Genomic DNA, 24,415 nt, shown 5'->3' with positions numbered 1-24,415 from the left:
TTCTTTTATCATTTCTTCAACAACACCAAATATATTCTCACTACTTCTCAGAGCTTTTTCACGAACATTCATCTGTAATATTCACTGTCATAATGTGCCCTCCCTCTCAATTGGGGGATATACTTTTATTCTTCTAACTAGGCTCCCTCTTAAGCTTAGGGATATCAACTACTTTCTTCTTCTATAACATCGGAGAAGCTTCAACCTTTCAAGGTTATCTTGATCATCATCCTTATAGCTTTCTTCATCATGCTTATACAGATATCTTCATTATCTTGAAGATTGTGTACCTGCAAAACTTCAATACAAAGTACAACCAAATACATATATATAGAAGCATGAAATTAACTATATCAGAGTCATGTTAATACGATAATGGAAGCATTAGACTTTAGACATCAAATACATTACCGCTCATGCGCTACCGAGTGGGGATGGAGAGAAGATGAAAATCGACCGCCCTACAAACGACCCAAGGCCATCGTTCAGGCAAACGCAAAAACACAACTCAATTACCAACCCACATTTCACACGGAAAGCAAACCTGTCGTTGGTATCATCTGAAGGGGCACGCGGGGAGCAAGACGAGCCAGGGAGCCACACCACAACAGCCCATACAGCTCCAAGAACTTGGAGAGCGGAAGGGGAATTGTTCACATATGCATAATCAGCAAGAGACACATACTTCTAAACTTCAACTTCTTGCTAGGGTTTTGTTACAAACCCTAGACTACAACATAAAGCAATTTAATTAGTCTCATTCTTTCTAGGGCTTCAATATTACTTACAAAGATATGTGACAATTTCTACTATGATTATTGCAAACCCTAGATTTTATTTTTGATACACAAAGCCTTAGATATCAGTAATTCAATCAAATAACAATTCTACTATGCATCTAATGATTTAGACTTTACTAAGGTTTGATGCAAACCCTAGACTAAATCATATCGAAAACAATATCATCATATCCTAGAATATCAATCTCTACTAGGGCTTTGTTATAAACCCTAGAATTTACATGAGCAACAACAATTAGGTTAGCATACTCAAATATACATATCTAGGATGCATTTCTCATTAATATTTACTAGGTAAACCTAGGACACAAACATCAATACATCAAAGTTAGATATACAACAATTTATTCAGACTAGGGTTTTTGGTCATACAAATGAATATACACCTAGGGTTTTATCCCTAGAATCTTACTATAGACATTACAAAGGTTTTGGTCATAAACCCTAATTTACCAAACCCTAAAGGTCTAGGGCTTTATTTTAAACATTAACAACAAACCCTAAAGGACTAGGGTTTTTATTATAACAATACCAAGACTCTAAACAAGAGAATAGGATTTCTAGACTTCATCATTAACCCTAAGTAGACTAGGGTTTCATAACTATAGACATACCCTTAGGTTAGGGTTTTATAGAGAACCTTTTAGGGTTCCATACAAATGATCAAAATATAATGAGGGTAGATTCAATCTAATGATTAATCACCCAAACAAGAATCTCTTACGATTCAAAATCCTAGACATAACGAGATTAGTAATGTAGATCAAAATCTAAAGGGAGAATGATCGTACCTTTATATGAAGAGAACTTTGCAACATAACTTATAGGCTAAGACATACCTCGAGTTGTTCCCTAACAAACCTTGTATGACATCAATTCTTGAAGGGCTTCCTTTGCAAAAAAACTTCTTTCATGCTTCAAGTTTATCCTTTGAAGTCTTCTCCATAACCCTTGAGCAAACAACAAGCTTTCCTAACCAAGAAAAATATAAAGAGAAAGGTTATTAGCATACAATGCAAACATACTTTGATATGAGAGAGAAACCAAACATAAAAGATAAGACAAGGAGTAAGATACTTATCTTTGGTAAAATAGTGAGGGCTCCCTCTTAATCCAATCTTGAGGGATACCTATAACTTTATCAAAATAAAAGATGTTCTAACAAGACCTGTTAGACCTACAAATTCTATAGATCAAAACATAAAGGAAAACAATTTAAAACTTGGAATATAAGGATATGCAAGGGATAGTGTCCCTAAGAATCCCTAGCAAATAAGTTCTTTCATCTTGTTCTTCTTTTGTGGTCCTTCATCAGCAACATTTGCATGTTCCCTTTCTCTTTTTTTTTCTTGGATTCTCAAGACAATGACTCTGGTAATGTCCCATCTTGTGGCAATTGTAACATTCAACCTTGGATAGGTCCATTTTCTTCTTTGGTCCTTTGAACTTCTTGAAGGTTCCCTTCTTTTTGTGATGAGCAAAGTAAGAATTCGAAGGGTTTTCTTCTTCGTCTTCCTTTTTGTTGTTTACCATCAATATTCTGGCTTCTTCTTGACTACATGCATTCCACATTTGTTCAAATGTTGGCATATCCTTCCAACTATTGAGACCTGATGCAAAGGCACTCCAAGTTTTAGGTAGTCCTAGAAGGGTAGTAATTACAAGCTCTTCTTTTGGGACAACTTCATCTATTGCTTGGAGTTCATCCCTGATTCTAGATATCCTTATAAAGTATGATGAAACAGTATCATCATTTTTCATCTTAACAATTCTTAGTTCATTCTTGAGGCTTGCTATTTGACCAATGTTCTTGATTGTGAATAACTTGGAGAGAGCCTCATACATTTCTTGAGCAGAATTTATGTTTGATATGTATGGAATTAAGTTATCTTTAACTCCATCCACTATTAGATTCATAGCCACGATTTCAAGTTCTCTAAACTTCACTTTCTCTGCATTACTTGATTTATCAGTAGGATTTTTTACTTTTCCTTGAACAAGATCTAAAAATTTATTCTTTTCGAGAATGAGATCTATTCTCTTTTTCCAGGCCCTGTAGTTGGAGCCTCCTTCTAGTTTGTTTTCTCCCTTCACTGAGTTTGTCATTGTTCTTATAAATAGTAGGCTTGTCTTCTTGTGTGATTTCCCTTTTAATGTCCCTTTTCTTGATCTCCTTTCTCCTCAATAGATCCTTTAGGCTGCCTTTTTCTTTCCTTCTTTCACCTTAGCTCTGATACCATGTTAGAAAATCGTAAAGGCAGGAAGATTTTCTTATGTTGATAATTACTTGTGCTATTCTTATGTTCTTATTAACTTTATTATGTTCTTCTTTTATCTTTGTTCCATCAAGCAATTATCAAAAGAAAAACATGAAGATCAAGGGCACTAGACGTACGCAGACAGCGAGGGCTAAAACCCCTATATAGGGGAAAACCAAGTCAAGAACTCTTCCTTCAATAATTCAGATTGAGATGGACTAAGACCCTAGACCAACAAACTTTCCTCCTCCACCAAGTCAGCCTTCCAAGATGATATAGTAGTCTCTTCTTATCCAGCAGCTCCAGCCCAACAACAATCCAAAAATTCGACTTCCCAGTTGCAGAATTTCGACCCCCAGCAGCAGAATTTCGGCCTCCTAGTTACTGCAAAATTTCGGCCCCCTTCCAGCAACTGCACAACTTCACACGTGTGGGAAAGAGAGAAAATTTCGACTTCTTATGCTTGTGAGAGACCTCCTTCTCCTTAGCTATCCTTCTTCCTCTTCTTCCTTGAAATTTGCACTTTTTTTGGCCCCAAAAGTTGCAGATCGAACTTGTTGAGTGAATGACAAATGAGGTCAAGTTGCTGCCTTTATATAGTGATTTTGTTGCCCAGATTTAGGACGACTTGTCCAGTTTGAGGCCGACTTGGTGGAGGAGGCTTAGAAGACTTATTTTAATATAAAATAAATTTCTTTCTTGACAAACAATTCCCAAGAAGGGTTCTTTACATTATGACATAGACAAGGACACTTGACACAAACCCTAGAAGCCTGCAATGGAGGATTTTACCTAAAAATAATTGACCAAAGCATGAAATCCATGCTTTAATAAGTCAGTTTTAATAATAATAAAATTTCATTTTGTTTCTTTTGACAAATACATTATATTGAGACTTAAATACATTTATGAAGACCAAACCTAGTTACATTCTTCAACAGTCTGTGGATTGATCAGGGTGCCAAGGTGGTGCAAGGAAGGAGAGTGGAGTCTCCTTTAGATTAGAGCCTGAGAATACTTCAGGGCAGCAGGGTGGTGCTAGAGCAAGTTGAAGCCTGCGTAGGGTGTTGGAGCGTCTTTTCAGTTGGAGCTGGTAAACCAAGGCGTTGGAGCTTGTAAACCAGGGGGTTGGAGCCTCCTTCAAATGGAGCTGAAAATATTGATGTAAACTTTATTGAAGACAAATATTAAGAAGCGTTCGGTGAATTTTCTCTCGAAAGGGTTTCCACGTAAACATTTGTTGTCTACTGTCTTGATGATTGTGCATTGTTGAATGGTGTTGTTTACTGGTCATGTGATATTGATTTATGTTGATTTATGTTAATGATAATTAATGCTCTGTGAAGTTATATATACTAATTGATAAGAAATATTGATTCACCCCCCTCTCAGTATTTCTAACACTTCCACTATGATTGGGTATATGTCATTGCATATACAATGATTATCCCTAGTAAAACTCAAAATTGCAAATTAGGATATAAATAAGTGATGGTGTGTTAAATCCAATGGGTGTTGAGGGAAAGACATTATCACTTGCCTAAGTGTTTATTTGATTCTTTCTAGTTTCAACTGATAACAAATAATAGTTGTATATTTATTCAAGTACTTCCACTACGATTGGGTATATGTCATTGCATATACTATGATTTCATTAGCCATGCCTACCACATTGTCTGGTATTGGCAAATTTAGCTAGGAGATATTGTTTCTTTCATGCGAGACCTATTGCTTACCTGTTAGGTAAGAAACCCCGAAGCTCTTAAGATAAAGTCTTGCACCCATGCTATTTCTTGGACAGGCAACGTTAGGTGGATATCACAATGGTAGTTTCCAAGGAGGCATTGTTCCTTGTGCAAGAGCTATATTGATTATTCTTTAGGTAAAGGGGCTTCGAGCAATATCTCAGAGGGACAAAGTCATATGTGGTGCATCACAAAGACAGTTGCCAAAGTAGTTGACTAGTTCTGTTTGGCATTGACTAATAGAAGTGGATCTACGTGGTAGGTTTGGTTGGCCATATAGCATGGGCGAAAAGGTGGGATTGTCTATTGTGGAAAATGATATTGTATCATTGCATACCCTTAGTGCTTGAGTAGGTTTGCATACAGGCTAAGTCTAAAATGTTCTCTTCCTCTCTCTATATTTGTGTTTCAGGTGTAAGAATAGGTTCTTTACAGCATTGTACAAAGTAAACTATGAGTAGAATCAGTGCCTAGGAACTTCTTGATCTGGAGAAGGTACATCATATGGAAGTAAGTAAATGTTGTATAGTCCCACAATCTGGTCAAGAAATAGATGACTCCAATGTTTAAATGTCCCATTCATATTCATTTCCACTATTGACAAGGACACTGGAAATCAATCTTCACAGACTTCCCCTCCAATACAAGGCTACATTTTAAAAGAATTGTTTCAGATAAGCTGGCTCCAGATTAGGGTCTAGATATATCACCACCATAGAGAGAAATTTGAATTCTCATATATAATGTAGTAAACACATTATGCTTTATGATGCTCTAAGGCATACATAAGTGAAATTTCAAAAGGATATTGTCAATGTGGGCCCTGGGATACCATCTAGGCTGTGTTGTTTAAGTGTGGTGTTGTAATCCTCCCCACCCATGTTCTATTCAATGTTGCACTAATCGTTATCGGGATGATATCGGCGCGAGGAAAAAATCGTAATAATCGGGAAAAAATCAGTAATAATCGGGAAAAAATTGTTTGGTACAAAAATATTCATTTTTTTTTCAATTTTTTTAATATCTAAACCATCTACAACATAAAATAAATACATTGACACATAAATATGATAAAAGAATTAATATATAAGATGTTTAATATCATTTCTAGTGCTAAAATCACACATAACAGTGAATCATGTCCTGAATAGTAAGTCCTGACTCCTGAGTCCCAACTCAACCTCAAAATATCAACAAAAACTATAATAATGTATCTCATATCATGAGTCATAATGTCATATACAATGAAATGAACCAAATAACTAAAGTCTAATACCACTGATTTCCTTTGCCCCTCTAGATGTAGATGTTGGTGGAGTTGGCAGGCCGCAGTAGACTATGGAGTCTGCTGTGCACTAGAAGCTGAAAAACTAGGAGCTACAGGTGGTAGACCATGTCCTCTACGTGTGACAGGGGTAGCTTGGGTCACCTCCTTCTCCTCAATATATATATATATATATTTTTCCCACGATTTTTTTGAAAAAATCGGGCAAAAAAAAATTCCGAGTACTACTCGCGATATTCTCGTTCTGATGAAAAACTAGCAATAAAACGATAAAATCACAATAATATCGCGATTTTCACAACACTGGTTCTATTACCCCTTGTGACATGTTTGCCCCTCATTTACCAGTTTGCCACTGCAATGAACTGTTTCATGTGGATGGGCCCAGGTGTGCTTCCTGGGCAAATTTTAGCAGAATAGATTCTCCCTAGGCATTGCCACTTGGACAAAATTTGCATTCACAAGTCTGCTGGTGCAATTCCTGCGATTGACCAAAGCATTTCAAATATAAAAAAGGGATATTGATTATGTCCAGTGGTGGTCAGACCAAGAGAAATGATTTCCCAATTGATGTCAAGGTTATAATGCTTTCATTATCAAACTATCAATTGAGTCAGCGAATCCATTCAAGAAATACAAACCCAACTTTCTAGAACTGATGGTAGACAAGAATGGAATGGGTCAAAACACCCATATCCTGTTCATAATCATCAATTATGCTTTTGCCTTCCACCACCATCTGTCCAAATGAAATGATGAGTGACAGTCACATGCACCCTGGAACAAACTGGAACAAACGGAATACTGCAGTGAAGCAGAAGTTGCAAAGATACAAATACACATTCACCAATCAAAGTAGGGGGTGGAGGGCTGACTTACAATAAACAAAGTATCCAACATAGCAACATGAATTCCCTCTGCAGTGGCAAGTGCATTAGGTGCCAATGACATAAATCTTAAATATTATCTATTCCTAAACAGATTTGCACTCCCTCAGAACTTTGCTGTGAGAGTGGGTCAAAATGACTCACAGTATCCAATATCCTGGTCCAAAGATGGTCATTATGTGAAGACAAGTGCAATCATCAATCATATGGAAAATTGCAATATGGAATAATGGAATTTTGAAGTTTAAACCAGCATATCTAAGAAGAGGAAGAACAGACTAAAATGATTTTGGTGATCATGGACTAACCCATTATGCCATAACGTGGAATGTTATTGGAAGCCACCAACTTATGATTAATTCAACAAAAGCAAACTGGGGTTTAGCATCTAATTCTTCATAAAGGGCGCCAAACCAAACCAAACTAACATGAGAAGTAAACTAAAAAAGAATTGAAATATTTTCATCTTACCTCACAAACAAGTGTGAGAATCAGATAATTTATTGTGACAAACCGGTATAGTGCAAGGCTGAAACAAACCAACAGAAGTGCATGATGTACTAAGAGTGAAGGTGCCTGAGGGTTGTATAAATGGTTGTTCAGCATATCCCATTGGTCATAAGCAAAATATCCACAAGAAAAGGACAATGCCTTGAATGCACCCAACCATAAACCATTAAACAGCTCCTCGTGGTCAAACATCTTTATCGCACCTTTATTGATCCATTCGTGTAGGAGCACCAGAATCACTGCACATTCATTGGAAATGTTATAACAGTCAACAATATAAGAAAATATGGTTTCTAACACATTATGTATCATTATAAAAACAAACATCTAGCAATGGGGAAATTACGTGATATATCAGACTCTTCACAGCTTGAAAAAGTAGTCCTTTCTCCACTTACTAGCTGGTAAAAAATCAAAGCCATATTCACCCATTCTATTTAGTCTAACATAAGTTCCTATTACATTATCGTTTGTCTGGAAAAATTGGTTTTATTCATGTCCTACAAGGATTTTCATTTTTTTCCAAAAGGAAAACAAATCCAAAACCAGTGGAGAAACAATTACTTTTATGTGGATTGGTTGATTGCATTGGTTCAGCTTTAATCTGCAATCATAAGATTACAGTTACCTTCTACACTTTTGCTTTCTGTGTATGTTATGTTCTTCAATCAACACTTACAGGGTAGGGTGTACGCTATATTTCTTTCCTGCACCATATTGTCCATTTGCTGCAAAATCTAGCAGGTCCAGTGCAAACCCTTAGCAGGCAAGAGCCAGACCTTATGGGAACAATAAGGGTGGGTTGCCACTGTCACCTCGGGAACCTTCCTCCTGCTGTTAGTGGGATTTAAACCACAAGGGAGGTTTCCCTAATAAGGGTATTCTAATACTATGGCTCAAGGTGATGAGTTTTTTGAAGGTCTAAAGATGGATATAGAACTTGGCAGGGCAAAAGATGACCTAGGTTTCAATGCTAAGGTTCAAGCACTCTAAAGTGAGACCACTACATGGGCTGCTATAAGATACAGTTTGGATGATCTTCAATAATATGGCCTTCAATGTCATATATCAGCCTAAGAAAAGTACTCAAATGGAGCAAGGGCTTCAAATAGAGACTAAGGCTAAACTAGGGCAAACAGTTTTAGGGCTGTTAGATATGCATAAACACCAAAAATAAAGGGTGACATCAGCCCTTCTAGGGTATGCAAGGCTATCCACTATGCTAGATTTCACTTGTCTATGGTTTATAGAGACTAAGCCCCAATCAAAATCCACCCCGATGCAATATAACAACAAATTTTATTCATAAATCAGACCTAAACCCTAGCAGCTGCCCTAGCTGTCTAGGAGAGAGGAAAAGAATAAGGTTTTTATTTAGTTTTGTTAAAATTGGCAACTAGGGCCAAACTCCACATGGTTCATCTTATTTATGACAGCTAATATTTTTCTTGGATTCCTCTCTCCAAGAGGTGTAGGATTGATCTAAAGATCACCCGATTCTGACATGTACAAATGAAGTTATGAACTTATTTTGATTATGGTCAAATTGTCAAAGTCGGCCGGCAATATGTAGGTTCAGAAGCCCAACAGTCACGTCTATTCATCCTCAACATTGCATATAAATAGAAGGCGACCTAGCCTCATTTGGACACACTCATCTTCATACTTCTCTCTCTCCTCATTGATTGGGTACGGATTTCTGGGCCTCTCTCTCTCCACAGTCCGAAATTTCAGGAGAGCGAAATTTCAGGAGACCAAATTTCTGGACAGTTTGACCAAGCGTTGACCTCCTTTGACTGCGTTTTTGTGAGGGTTATCTCTATTTGGGCAAGCCGCATTTTTGGGAACAGAAATCGAGGCCAAACGTTGACTTTGACTAGCGTTGACTGCAGCTAGGGCTGACCGTAGGTTGGCTATTTGACCAAATTTGACTGAGCTGATTTTGGGCTGTTTTGAGGGCTGATTCACCTTCTTGTTTGGAGGCCGAAGTTGATTGAAGTTAACCAATTTGTTGAGGGTCAAATCTGCCCTATTGACCAGTGTTGACTTTTCTGGTTAGGGATCTTTTGTTACTGCATAAATTATCAGATTTGTAAATTGTACTATCTCTCTCTATGCTGAACTATTGAAGAATATAAGGAGAATTGATCAAGGGTTTCCCCACATTGGGGTTTGTCTTCGCTGGTGCCACATCTTGTGTCCTCTTGTCTTGGCTTGTCTTCTACTGTTTATGTTTTTGTTTTATCTGCACTTTATTATCATGTTGATGTGATTGCTAATCTGAATATTGATACTGGGCTAATAAAGAAATTGAAGTAAAATTGCTCTAAAGCACAGAACATAATTAACATTGTATCGAAGCTAAGGTGAAGACAAAGCCCAAGCAAGAGTGAAAGAGCAATCACCAAAGATAGTTGGACAAGGACAAAAGGCTCAATGAGTTCCTAATCCTACTTCCCGGCTGAAGACAAGCTCCATGATAAATTTGACTATCATGGATGGAAGAGGTCTCTTGATTTGACCTTGGAAGAAAAAGAAGTGATGTATTATGTGCAAGGCAAAATCCCTAAGCCTCCTTCAAATGCACTAGCTGCTGCGAAGACCAAGTACAATAGGGCTGAAGTCAAAGCAAAGAAGATTATCAAGGATCCCATTGACAAGCATCTGGTGGCCTATATCCCCGAATTGAAGACCTCCAAGGAGATCTACAACAAGTTGGTCGGCATGTTCAAGATTAGTAATGCTAACCAAATTTTATTTCTCAAGAATAAGTTGAAGGATATTAAGAAGGCCAAGGACGAGGACATTCAATGCTATTTCTTGAGGATTACTGAGATCAAGAATGATCTACTCTCGATTGGAGAGGTCATTCATGACAGGGAACTTACTCTCACCACCCTTGGAGGACTCCCACCTGAGTGGTATGTATTTAGAACAACCATACTCAACAATGATCGAATTCTAGGGTTTGATGAACTAATGTCAAGATGCATTCAAGAAGAAACAAGAATGATGGAGCAAAAAATGCCTTCTAATAGAAGCAACCCCACTGCATTCTCCACTCATGCCAAGAGGAAGAACAATGCAGGTTCAAAGAAGCAAAGTCAAGGAAGACCGGGATTCAAAAATGGAAGGAATGGAAGATGCTTTGTTTGCAATAAGTTTGGCCACTATGCAAGGGAGTGTACAAATAGAAGGGACACATCGCATGATGATGATCACAATCATTCCAAGGGAAACTTCAACAACAACAATCAAAGAAATGGCAGGTCCAATGGCAAAGGAAAAAGGAATGTGGGACATCAAGGAAATGCTCGACCCTCCAAGAAATCAAGGAACTCCAGGTATGAAGAATCCAATGTTGTTAACAATAAGCAAAAGGAGTACTATCTTATATCGGCCCTCTCCACTGCCTCTCCTCCGGACACTTTGGGAAATTGACTGATTGATAGTGGTCCCTGAAGGCACTTCACCGGATACAAGGAAGCCCTCTCTAATCTGATAGAAAAGGAGACAAACTTGGAGATCATCCTTGGAGATGATGCCACCTATCCCATGAAGGGAGTAGGGAATGTTACCCTTCAATTGAATCAACGTAACACTATTAATTTGCAAGAAGTAATATATGTACCTGATCTCAAGAAGAACCCGGTGTCCATTTCGGCAATGGAAGACAAAGGATTCAAGGTGGCTTTCACCGATGGAAAGGTACGTGTTTGGAAAAGAAATTTTAAAGATGCTTTTATTCTTGGGTTTAGGGTTGACACTTTATATCAAGTTGGAGGAAGTCCATTAGGAGCCATGTCTTGCGACACATCTCTACAATCTGAACTATGGCACCGAAGGTTCGCCCATCTTCATTATAAGGCCCTACTCAATGTGACATAGATGGTAACAAGTATGCCTGAGTTCAAAGTAGAGCATGAAGGTGTATGTCCGGGATGTGCTGAAGGAAAACTTACAAGGGAACCATTCCCCTCAAGTAATAGCAAGACCACAGACATATTGCAATTGATCAACTCCGACATATATGGTATGATGCCCATAAACTCTTTGGGAGGATACTTATATTATCTCACCTTTACGTATGATTATTCTCACAAGACCTAGATCTACTTCTTGAAGAAGAAGGATGAAGTGTTCACCTGGTTCCGACACTTCAAAGCCTTTATCGAAAACCAATCCGAGAAGAAAATCAAGATATTGAGGACTGATAATGGGACCGAGTACGAATCCAATGAATTCCAAGATTATTGCAAAAAAGTTGGCATTAAGAGGGAGACTACAATGCCATACACTTCCGATCAGAATGGTGTGGCTGAAAGAAAGAATCTATCTATTGTAGAAGTTGTTCGTGCCATGCTTCATGATCAAGGCCTTCCGAAGTTTCTATGGGCTGAAGCTGCAAATATCGCCGTGTGTGTTCAAAATCGATGCCCTCATCAAGCATTGGACTCCAAGACTCCTGAAAAAATGTTCATTAGTAAGAAACCAGATGTCTCTCATTTTAGAATTTTTGGAAGCCCCGTATATTTTCATGTGCCGAAAGAGAAAAGAAGTAAATTGGGTGCATCTAGGAAGAAAGGAATCTTTGTGGGCTATCGTGAAAATTCTAAAGGATATAGAATTTATGTGGTTGGTCAAAAGGAATTTGAGGTAAGTCATGATGTCACCTTCGACGAAGATATGGCCCTCAAGAAGATCAACAACCTTCCTTTCCTAAGGAAGGGCAAAGAAACTGACACCGGAAATCAGGGTGAAAAAGAGGACGAAACGATGCCTAGTGTTGATGAACCTGTGGATCCTATAGATCCTCCTCCTCATCCTCCTCCTCATGAGCCCTCCTCCTCCTCCAAAAGGAGACCCTCATGGATTAGGGATACTCTCGAAGATGCCGAGAGACATATTGCGCCAAGAGGGACTTTCCATGAAAGCAAGAAGCCGAACAGGTATCAAGGATACTTGACTGTCATGAGCACTATCATTCAAAATGAGCCTTCATCATTCGAAGAAGCCGTGAAGCAACAAGTATGGAAGAATGCTATGAATGAAGAATACGAGTCAATTATGAAGAATGATGTCTAGGATGTGGTCCCTAGACCCTAGGACAAATCGATTGTCACCTCTAAGTGGCTCTACAAAATCAAGCATGGAGTTGATGGAAGTGCAGACCCTCTCATTCACAAATGTAAGAGGGAGTTGGCTTCTGAATTTGAGATGAAGGACCTAGGCCCAATGCACTATTTCCTAGGGTTGGAGGTCTGGCAAAAGCCAGGTGAAATTTTCCTCTCTCAAGGAAAATATGTAGTGAAGATATTGGAAAGATTTGGGATGGTGGACTACAAGCCTGTGACTACTCTGATGGAACTTAACTTTAAGAAGTTATGTGGTAGTGCTGCCAAACCTGAATTGGGAAATGCTTTTGAGTATCGTCAACTCATAGGAGCACTGATGTTCTTGGTGAACTCCCGTCCGGACATATGTTTTGCAGTTAACACATTGAGCCAATACATGGTTGAGCCTCATCATATACATTGGATTGCTGCTAAGAATATTCTAAGATATCTTCGGGGCACAATCACTCATGGAATGAGATACACTGCCAGAAATGTGAGGTTGCATGGTTATTCTTATGCTGATTGGGCTGGCAGTGTGGTGGATTGCAAGAGCACTTTTGGATGTTGTTTTTCTTTGGGTTCTACTTCGATATCTTGGACGAGCAAGAAGCAGAAATCGGTTGCCTTGAGCACCGCCGAGGCCGAATACACAGCTGCTAGTATGGCCTCCTGTGAAGCTGTCTGGTTGAGGAAGCTCTTCAGTGAGTTGTTTCAACATGTGTTGGATACCACCGTGATCCTCTGCGACAACCAGAGTGGGATCCAATTATCATAAAATCTTGTGTTTCATGATCGCTCCAAGCATATATATATTAGGTACCACTTTATCCGGGACATGGTACAACGAGGAGCAATAAGGCTCCATCACATTGGGACTGATGAGCAGGTCGCCGATATTCTAACGAAGCCTCTAGGGAAGGTCAAGTTCTTGGCCTTTCAAGAACGACTTGGAGTCATGGAGAGAACCTCTTATGAGGATCATGTATGAGATGGACATGTGCTGGATACCACCGTGATCCTCTGCGACAACCAAAGTGGGATCCGATTATCAGAGAATCTTGTGTTTCATGATCGCTCCAAGCATATAGATATCAAGTACCACTTTATCCGGGACATGGTACAATGAGGAGCAATAAGGCTCCATCACATTGGGACTAATGAGCAAGTCGCCGATATTTTGATGAAGCCTCTGGGGAAAGTCAAGTTCTTGGCCATCCGAGAACGACTTGGAGTCATGGAGAGACCCTCTTATGAGGATCCTGTATGAGATGGACATTGAGCTCTGGGAGCTTGGGGTACTTCTTGGAGCGATGAGCAACCATAGGGTGAGTGGTTCAACCTTCCCCTAGTGGCTTGTTGTGTACAGGGTGAGTGGTTCAACCTTCCCCTATGATACCCCTTGGCGACATGTAGGCAGGGTGAGTGGTTCATCCTTCTCCTATTGAGACATCCTACCCATGCACTCTGGGACTCATGGGAAGTACCTCTCATCTGGCCAATGAGTAGGGAAATGAGGATAGGGACCATAGTACTACTGATGGACGCATCATGTACTACCATACTCCCTATGCTAGGATGACCGATATTGATCTGGGATCAATGGGAACTGACTTCGGGTCAGTAAGAGTGGTATGAAACACTCTCTTTTGATTGGAACTGACTTTGAGTCAATAAGAGTGGTATGAGACACTCTCTTTTGATTGGGACTGACTTCGGGTCAGTAGAGAATGGTATGATACATTCTCGATCACTTCTTCTTCTTCATAGTTCAGCAGAGTAGAGCAGTGCATTGATAGCAGAGATAGTACAAATTGACAAATGGATTAGCAGATGGAGTTCTCCCTAGTTGAGAGGGAGTGTTAAAATTGGAAACTAGGGCCAAACTCCACATGGGTCATCTTATTTATGACAACTGATATATTTCTTGGATTCCTCTCTCCAAGAGGTGTAGGATTGATCTAAAGATCATCCAATTCTGACATGTACAAATGAAGTTATGAATTTATTTTTAGTATGGTCAAATTGTCAAAGTTGGCCAGCGATATGTAGGCTCAAAAGCCCAACAGTCACATCTATTCATCCTCAACATTGCATATCAATAAAAGGTGACTTAGCCTCATTTGGACACACTCATCTTCACACTTCTCTCTCTCTCTCCTCATTGATTGGGTACGGATTTCTGGGCCTCTCTCTCCACACATCCAAAATTTCAAGAGAGCGAAATTTCAGGAGGCCGAAATTTCAGGAGACCAAATTTCTAAATAGTTTGACCAAGCGTTGACCAGCATGCGTTGACCTCCTTTGACTGTGTTTTTGTGAGGGCTATCTCTTTTTGGGCAGGCCGCATTTCTGGGCAGAGAAATCAAGGCCAAACGTTGACTATGACCAACGTTGACTACAGCTAGCGCTAACCGCAAGTTGGTTGTTTGACCAAATTTGACTGGGCTGATTTTGGGCTGTTTTGAGGGCTGATTCACCTTGCTGTTTGGAGGCAAAAGTTGACTAAAGTTGACCAATTTGTTGAGGGTCAAATCTACCCTATTGACCAGCGTTGACTTTTCTGATTAGGGCTCTTTTGCTACTGTCATAAATTATCAGATTTGTAAATTGTACTATCTCTCTCTGCTAAACTATTGAAAAATATAAGAAGAATTGATCAAGGATTTCCCCACATTGGGGTTTGTCCCTGGCTGGTGCCACATCTTGTGTCCTCTTGTCTTGGCTTGTCTTCTACTGTTTATGTTTATGTTCTATCTGCGTTTTACTATCATGGTGATGTGATTGCTAATCTGAATATTGATACTGGGCTAATAAAGAAATTGAAGTAAAATTTCTCTAAAGCATAAAACATAATTAACAAGTTTTAAAAGTGATTGACACACTCTTGGACCCACGCCTTATCCTACAGGAGTTAAATGAGTCTTTATGGCACAAATTTCCAACGAAGGATATTGAAGGAGTAAGGGTGATGCTCTAGGGCATCCACTTCTAAAACCCTAACTATTGTTCTTGTGAGGGGAGAAATTCAGTATAAGGTCTGCACATATAGAGTTTCCTTATAGGCCTTGGAGAGGACGATTTTCCATGCAATTATGAAGCAATTTTTTTGAAATGATAAGTATTTAGTCATGGAACAAATCAAACCCTACTTTAAACATTGCATTCAAAATATCAATGACAAGCAACAAACTTATAACAATCCTCCACAAAAGCACATCTTTCAATCCCAAAACAATGTCTCCAAGCAAAAATCACTTCAAGTCGCATCCATAAACTTCACTTTTTGCCTAATGTAGTGAAAAAAAGACAAGTTGCACTCTTTTGGAGAGAGGTCAAATTGCATGTGTGATGATGAAAAGTCAAAATGATGGGAGGCTCTATTTATATGAGCCTTCTCCCACTAATTTTTACAATAATTCAACTAAAAAGCCCTATTGACAAGTTTACTTTAAGTGTCATGTTACCACAAAATCTAGCAAGCCTTGGAGAGTGAAACCCTACAAGACAAAAAACTAGACTAAGTGCTAACAATGGGACAATGGTCCACTGTCACCACAACCAAAGCCCCTTGCTCTTTACGGATTTTCACCGATGGGAGGAGTCTAGATCACCTGTGAAAGGTATTCTCTGGTCAAGGTACACAGTGATAGGCTAGAACTTCTCAAGAAAGACTCAGATTTCAAGAGTAAGGCTTCACTGAGAAGCAATATGCTTTCTATAAGGGATCTAGGAAGAAAATGCACAAAACCTAGGGTTTATTGATTTTCGCTTGAGTTCAGGTATTCCCAAGGTCAAGACAAGAGAGAGAAAAGACCTCTTAAAATATACTTCAAGAAGTACTAAGTTTATACCCTTCAAGAAATCCCTCAAGTTGAGGAGGAGAAACTAGGGTTTCCCTCTTAGGGCAACACCTACGACAAGAGATTTTATGGAGGAAACTTAAGTGGATGCTCACCAAATTCATAGGTCAAGTAGCCAAGACCCTCCACTTGATGTTTAGGATCTCAAGCCTCCACAAAACCTCTCCTTAAAGATTTCACTCAAAGTCCTAATTTGACGCCCTAGCCTTAAAAGGGCTGAAATTTTTAAGAGAAGAATTTATGGATGAAAAGTAAGAATGATCACCAAGCACTTGGACTAGTGCCTTGTCCCTTGGGCATATGTAGTCAAGGATGCTCAAGGTAAGTTAAATTTGTTTCTAAGGAGGCCAAAAATTGATGCCCTAACTATCAATTCCCAACAATTACCCACTTCTAAGGAAAATGGAATTTGATAGAGAGTTAATAAGAATTCTTCCACTAGGAACGTTCATTACATGTTATAGAATGAGTAACATATGCAATTCTCAACTAGATAGCCTTTAAAATTTATCTTCAACAAATTAGGGCACAAATAAGCATAATCTAGAAGCAACAATTCCATACATTAGACAATTTCAAAATACAAATCTTCAACAATAGGCACTTACAAGATAACATGTAATATATCCATCCATTCACCAAAGAAACAGCTCCAAAGACAAGCCAAAATAGCTTCCAAACATCGAAATGCATCCAAGATACTCCAATATCCAAAGAAGCAACAAATGTGAATTCTTCTAAGAGGTCTGAATTCTCCAAGTGATGATGATTGATCACTAATGAATGATCTCAAATATATGACTAACTAAGGCCTATTTTAGCCAAGAGTCCCTCAAGTCATAAAATAATGGGCAAATACTAAGTGAGGTTACAAGCCAACCTCATAGCCAATGTAAAATCATAATAAATTACCCACAAGGGGGCCGGAATGCTGACATCATGCATGCATAGGTCACTTGGAGGCATGCTTTGGACTCCTCTAGTGCCAAACTGAGTGAAGAGGGCTCCAAAAATCATACTCTAGGGGTTGACTCATAAATCTCCATGAAAATCATCGTGTGGACCCCAATTTTGTGTTTGGGGCACAAAATAGGTCTCATGGGTCTCCTAGTGATAGAATAACCTGGTTATGCTCCAACATTGAGGGCTCAAAGGATGGTGCTAGCCCTCCCATGTCTTAAGGGGTGATACAAACCTCATCTGGGCCTCAAATTAGTTTCCAAACCAATTGATCACTGCTCTCTGGCCAAGACACATTGGCCCAAGTGCATCATCTCATGAATAATGTGGGGCAAAGTGCAGACTATTGGGGTGCCATATGTGCCCATGGAATGGAATGGTGTTCTACAAGTGGTAGGAGTCCCATAGCTCTCAACGCTTCATTTGTAGGGTGTCATAGTGCTCCTCTAGTGGACTTGGGCCCTAGTTAAGTTGCCCAGCCCATGATGAAAAGCACCTGCCAATCACACACAATGTCCAGTGTTGCATCTTCACCATTAGGTATAATAATCATTAGTGCATCTAAGTGGGCCAAGCTTGTTAGTCAAGGGCAAATTAACACTTCATATGGGGCTTCCCTTCTAAATTTGGGGCTTTGATCACGTAATAGTGTTACCTCCCTGGGAAAAATCCTTGAAATGCAGCAATTAGAAATATTTCTTCCAACTAATAAATTAATTATGCAGTTTATTTTGGTTACCACAAAATAACGAAATATTCACACTGCAATTTCTTCACCTTAAAAATTAATTGTGAAAGCAAAAGTAGGAACTAAGAAATGCTAGCACACACAAAAATATTGACACCATTATTTTTGGACAATGTCCCCTTAAAAACCCAATGTGGAAAAACCGGTGCAACCGTTGAGGGCTTATTTTATTATGCAGCAGTGAATTCCGAGTACAATCTTTGGAAGCCCAGCTGGCTATCCAATCAGCAAGAATCTGACAAAAATATTTGGAGAGAAAATTCTCCCACTCTACAAACAAACCCCGACCTCTGTCTCCCTCTGAAAATTGGTCGTCCAACCCCTACGCAGGTCGTTTCTTCTTTTGGCGATCCACGCGATTGTGCTAGGAAAGCCCACGCGATCTTCACGGCTATACAAAGAAAACCCCTACGACCCTAATTGTGACTATTGATTTTTGGTATCGGATGTGCTCTAAGTCTCAATTTTTGCAAGGAGGCTTAGGGACATGTATTCCAAAGAACCCAGAAAGTGTTTTGGGAAATTTCACCCGGAAACGGTTTTTATTAAAATAAATAATTATTTTTAATGGGACCCTAATTCTAAACTTAGGAAAATAAAATAATTAAAGGGTATTAATCTAACTGTGGGTGTAACTTCTAGAAAAAGACGAGGATCAAGCAAAAATGATCTTAGTCATTGATTAACTTCTAAGCTGGGCCATTGAATGTCAACAAGGAGATTATTTAAGGAAGCTTGAGGGTCACTTGGAAGACACACAGAGTAAGTTCAGAAGTTCGATTTTCTGAAGCAAAGCAGCTGCCGAGAGAATTTCGATAGTGAGCTTGTGCAGTGAGGGGTAGGGATAGTTGGGTTGGAGTATCTTCTCCAGAGCCCAGGATACACAACAGAGAGGCATAGAGACACCAGAAGGAGGCAACGCAATACCCAGGAGGGGTTGACACTGAGCCAGAAGGGCTCGCGCAGAAGCAATGCAGTCTCCAAGCAGAAGCTTGAATTTGTTGACAGAGCTGACATTTCTAAGTCGGGAGGGCTGGAAACTGCTCCAGAAGGCAAATCGATTCCCAATTGAGCAGACACAGAGCCTTAGAGGTTGACACAGGCCCTTGCAAGTGCAGTGCAGAAATAGTCGGGGACACGTCGGTTCAGCTGCCCGATCAGCTGGGACTTGCCGAGTAGAGTGAGGTAATCTCACAAATTTTTTCTGCCAGTTGTATTTCTCTGTAACTGGATTGTCGGGAGGGCATCCAGAGTTGTATTCAGAAATACACTGCATAATAATAAAAACCCTCAGATCTATTGCACTGGTTTTCCTGCATTAGGGTTTTCTGGGGACGTTTGTCCAAAAATAACTGTCACTTGTGTGTATCTTTTCTCTATTGTTCAGTCTCTTGTTTTGGGCATATTATTTAATTGTTGTAGGCTGCACTGTATTAGCTTCGATATTTGTTGTAGGAAGCAGTGAAAATTTGTTTTAGTAATCAACAAATAGGAGAAGTTTAATCAATTGTTGCAGTGGGGATTCCGATTTGCGGAATTTTCACAGCGACCCGTCAGAAAAAATCTGCATAACCCTTGCAGCTGTTCTGGGCTAGATTCACTGTGGAATATATCTATCACTTGTTGCTACCTCTCCAGAACTGGAAATCTTCCTCCGGATCACTGTCTCTTCCCCTCTAACACTTGTTACTCGATCCCTTCTGCTGATCACCTGCACTGGAGTATCGAACTGTCTAGATCATTAAGTATTTGCAATGTGTATTCTCCATCTACCCATCAACATCTTATAATCTTCAATTGGGACTCCAACAGCCAATATTAAATCTTAATCAATGGTTCAGATTATCTCTAAGCCGATCCGTGTGAGTTTCTAGATAATTCACATATTTCTCAATTAATTCCTATTAATTAACCACTTTTCCTAAGTTAGACTTAGGAAATTTTTAATTATGGTCAATTAATTTAAATGAGCCATCTCTAGATGGAATTTCTAGAAACAATCTCTAGGTTTTGGAGAACTCCTATGTTTTAGCCTCTCCACAAAGTTTCGAGACCAAAACACCATCTGATGCTACAAAAACTAACACTCCCTCTTAGCAAGGAAGGTGTTCTCTCCAACTAGTGTTGTACAACTGTCACAACACCCTGTCTCTATAACATCCTCCAACCACATTGTTGTTGTTTGACAACTATAGCTGCTTGCCACTATCCACCAACTACTACGCTCTCTGATTCATCTGCCAATGACTGTAGCTTAACCAAATTGTTGCATTTGTGCTGCTACTAACACTGCATTGTACATCTTGTACTACTACCAACTCTGCATCTACACTGTAATTCAACTCCCTCTCAAATGTTGTTGTTGCTACTGCAACCAATGTTGCATTAATCGTTATCAGGATAATATCGGCGCAAGGAAAAAATCGTAATTATCGAGAAATAATCGGAAATAATCGGGAAAAAATCGTTTAGTACAAAAATATTCATTTTTTTTCAATTTTTTTAATATCTAAACCATCTACAACATAAAATAAATACATTGACACATAAATATGATAAAAGAACTAATATATAAGATGTTTAATATCATTTCTAGTGCTAAAATCACACATAACATTGAATCATGTCCTGAATAGTAAGCCCTGATTTCTGAGTCCCAACTCAGCCTCAAATATCAACAAAAAATATAATAATGTATCTCATCATGTCATAATGTCATATGCAATAAAATAAAGAAAATAACTGAAGTCTAATCCTATTGATTTCCTCTGCCCCTCTTGCAAGAAAATGCCACAGCTTTCCTTTTCCCTCTAGATTTAGATGCTGGTGCTGGTGGAGTTGGCAGTGGAGTCTGCTGTGCTCTAGAAGCTGAAGAACTAGAAGTAGGAGCTATAGGAGGTAGACCACGTCCTCTACTGGTGGCAAGGGTAGCCCAGGGAGGTGGTGTCACCTGGAAACATTACAATCTCCCAATCCTGAAATCCTGAAAAACTGATAACTCTGCTAGATTTTGAATGAAATCTAAAATTCTACTTTCTCCATATGAAATCCAATGAAGCCGGAACCACTCTCAAACATCCTGAGTCATTTCATGGTAATGTTAAAAATTTAAGTAAAAGGATGAAAATGAAGATTAAGGAAACTTGATCAATACTAGGGCCTAGACTTGATCATTAACCTGCCTCACTCAAAAATTATTTGTTTCTTTCAAAAAAAATTGCATTTCGAACATTTAGCATCCCTTATAAAACCGCGCTGCCCCGACCCTCGGCGATAAATTGGGAAAAAATCGCGATTTTTTTGAAATTATCGGGTATAAAAAAAATCTGCGATTATTATTCGCGATAATATCGGCTTCAGGAAAAAATCACGATAAAATGATAATATCGCGATTTTCACAACACTAACTCCAACCACTGCAACTAAGAAGCATCCAAAATACTCAGTCCCTGCTATTGAAACGAGTTCTCTAGTATAACCATATGTTCTCTGAAATAGATGAACTTAGCTCTCCCTAAAGCTTTCATGAGTATATCTGCAACCTGCTCATCTGTGGGAACATACTGTAGTTGGATAACTCCACGTTGCACATAGTCTCTGATGAAATGACATCAAATATCTAATGTGTTTTGACCTGTCATAAAACATTGGATTCTCAGGGAGCTTGATGCAGCTCTGATTATCATAGTAAACATTGGTCGCCTCCAACCTCTGCCTAAACAAGCTTACCAACAACTTTTGAAGCCATATAGCTTCGCATGTAGCTGTGCTAGATGCCATATACTCTGCCTCCACAAAGCTCAGTGCTACTGACTTTTGCTTCTTGCTGCACCAAGAGACTATCCTTGATCCAACATTGAAGCAATACCTAGAGGTACTTTTCCTGTCCACTAAGCTGTCTACCCAATCTGCATTAGTGAACCCACATAGTCTGACGTCATCCCCTCAGGTATATTTCAACCTGTTGACCACTACGTGTCGACTTCCCATAGCAGTACACCCCCTTTTCTACGCAAAAGGGACAACGCTTGATTGACGTGTCCATGCCATTCGACAGTCATCGTCGACTTGATCATATTATGATTGTAAACCCAGTCTGCATGTGTGAATTGTAAATAATCTTAGCAGAGCTGAGTCATGTATGTAAATTGCCTAGGTGGACCTAATGTTTTAGTGATAATCTACGTTCCGGAAGGTTTTTTGTCTCACCGATCCATGATCGGCAGAGTTTTCCTTCAGCGTAACCCCAAAGCCGGAATGAATTTTGTCATTAAAATCTTAGGGGAATCCTAGTGCGTTGATCTGCTAGATTATAGTTGTGTCGCAGAACTGGGTGGTCTATGAGGGTCTATGTCAAATGGGTTGTCCCCCTTGAGATGTAAAACTGTAAAAGTCATGATGTAAAATGTTTTGAGGGTTAGAAAATGTTTTAATCCCCTCATAAGTCCTAAGTCCTAGGTCCTAGGTGATTTTTCCATCCAGTCAATTATTGATGCCTTTAAAGAAAAGTATGGAGATAAGAGAGAGGGAAGACACCTTGTAAAAGCTATCAGCATAATAAAAAAGAGAGAGAATGAAATTGTTGAAGAATTTAATAAAAGGTTTAATGGTATTGTTAGAGAATTACCTCAAGACTATAAACCTACCGAAAAATCTCTTCGAGATTTTTACATTGATGCCTTTAGTCCTAAGCCATCTTATGAATTAAGGCGTGCTAGACTTAATGATTATAGAGATTGCCAGACCTTAGCTATAGAGCTTGAAAAGGACAAGGCAGCATCTGGGAAGTCTGAGATCCCAGGTTTCAATAGGGCTGCTACGAAACTAAAAGAACCTAAAGGAAAAGCAGTTCAAGAGCTTGAAAGCGAACTTGTTCTCAAATTGCTTCAAAAGATTGAAACCATGGAAATTAATCATAATAAGGAGATAGCCACTTTGCAAAATAGGTTGGTCCAAATGGAAAGAGCACAAATGCAAAATTTCCAGCCTCGAAATAATAATAACAGAAATAACAATTGGCAAAAGAAGGGTCAATCTAGTGAGCAGAGACCTCCTAATCCGTTTACTAATTTGGTTGATAATGCTCCTCCTTACTGTCAAGTTTGTGATGCTCTTCATGAAGAAGCCACTTGCCCCATCGTTAGAAGAATCTTGGATAATGGAATGTTTGGGGCAGGTGATCAAATAAATGTAGTAGGTAGCAAGTTTCCTTTGTCTATGGATGATTGGATAGACGTCAAGGAAAATAGTCGTGATGCTATGAATCCTTCATCAACTTTTAGTATAAATAACCTTGAAAATGAAAATGACATTTTGGCTAGGTTATATGGTGAAAAACCCTCTCCTGAGCAAATCATGGAAATCACTAGAGATAAAAGTTTGACCTATCAGAAAAGGGATAAAGATCAGAGCGGGAATCAAATTCCCTCTCGAACCTTTAACCCTGGTTTAAACTCTGGATTAGATATCGATTTGGGAAGTTGGTTCAACAATGCGAAAATCTGGGTTCCTGTCTCCGAAATCGCTAAAATCCCTTCCCAAAGAGATAAGTTACTAAAAGCTATTCAAGGTCCTCAAATAAATATTTCTCAACAGAAGAATCGGGAAGTTGACTATCATGATGCTCCCATATATTTGCAAAGCTTGGATGCGGATAATAAAGATCACCAACCTTTCTTTATCACCTTGTTAGTTAATGGATATAAATTGAATAATTGCATGTTGGATTCTGGTGCATCAACTTGTGTAATGATTAAAAGGATCATGGAACAGATTAACTTAAGAGTTTCTAGACCCTACTATAACATATGTGCCATGGATTCTAAGAAAATTGAAGTGCATGGCTTGATCTGTTAAACACACATGGGAGCAAGAACAATATGAAAGATAATCAGGAGAGTACAATTTTTATTAACAAGAGATATAGATTTATAGTACAATATGTGACCGTTGGGTTTCACATCCCAAGGTCTCTTGGAATACTTTGTCTATTCAGCTTCCACACTAACCCATTGAGGATTAGGTGTCCAACATTCCCCCCCTTAATCCGAAGGGTTATGTATGAGTCCAAGAAGAGAGCTGTAATACAAAATGTGCAAAAAATGCATGGCAGCACTAGGCTGAATGTGCTCTATGAAATGTTGGTATAAAGGGTGGTGGTTTAAGGATGACCACCAACACTAGAATGCTTAGTGCAGTTCCCGGAACTCTTCCAAAACTGGCAAAAAACTGAAGTCTTCTGCTAG

The 24,415-nt window shown here is 39.1% G+C and overlaps 1 protein-coding gene across 1 annotated transcript in view; it reads right to left on the bottom strand.

The window, feature by feature from the left end:
- The window catches only part of LOC149246827 (TRAM, LAG1 and CLN8 (TLC) lipid-sensing domain containing protein), a 148,623-nt gene that overhangs the window by 77,822 nt on the left and 46,386 nt on the right, over positions 1-24,415 (bottom strand). The window contains exon 2 of the mRNA XM_089458029.1: positions 7,447-7,724. Coding sequence (XP_089314155.1) covers positions 7,447-7,724 — 278 coding nt within the window. The remainder of the gene's footprint in view (positions 1-7,446; positions 7,725-24,415) is intronic.

Source organism: Pinus tabuliformis, chromosome 7, assembly GCF_031772625.1.
Source record: "Pinus tabuliformis cultivar Carrire ecotype Pingquan chromosome 7, CPIR1, whole genome shotgun sequence".
NCBI lineage: Eukaryota > Viridiplantae > Streptophyta > Pinopsida > Pinales > Pinaceae > Pinus > Pinus tabuliformis.
This window is presented reverse-complemented; position numbering and strand designations above follow the sequence as displayed.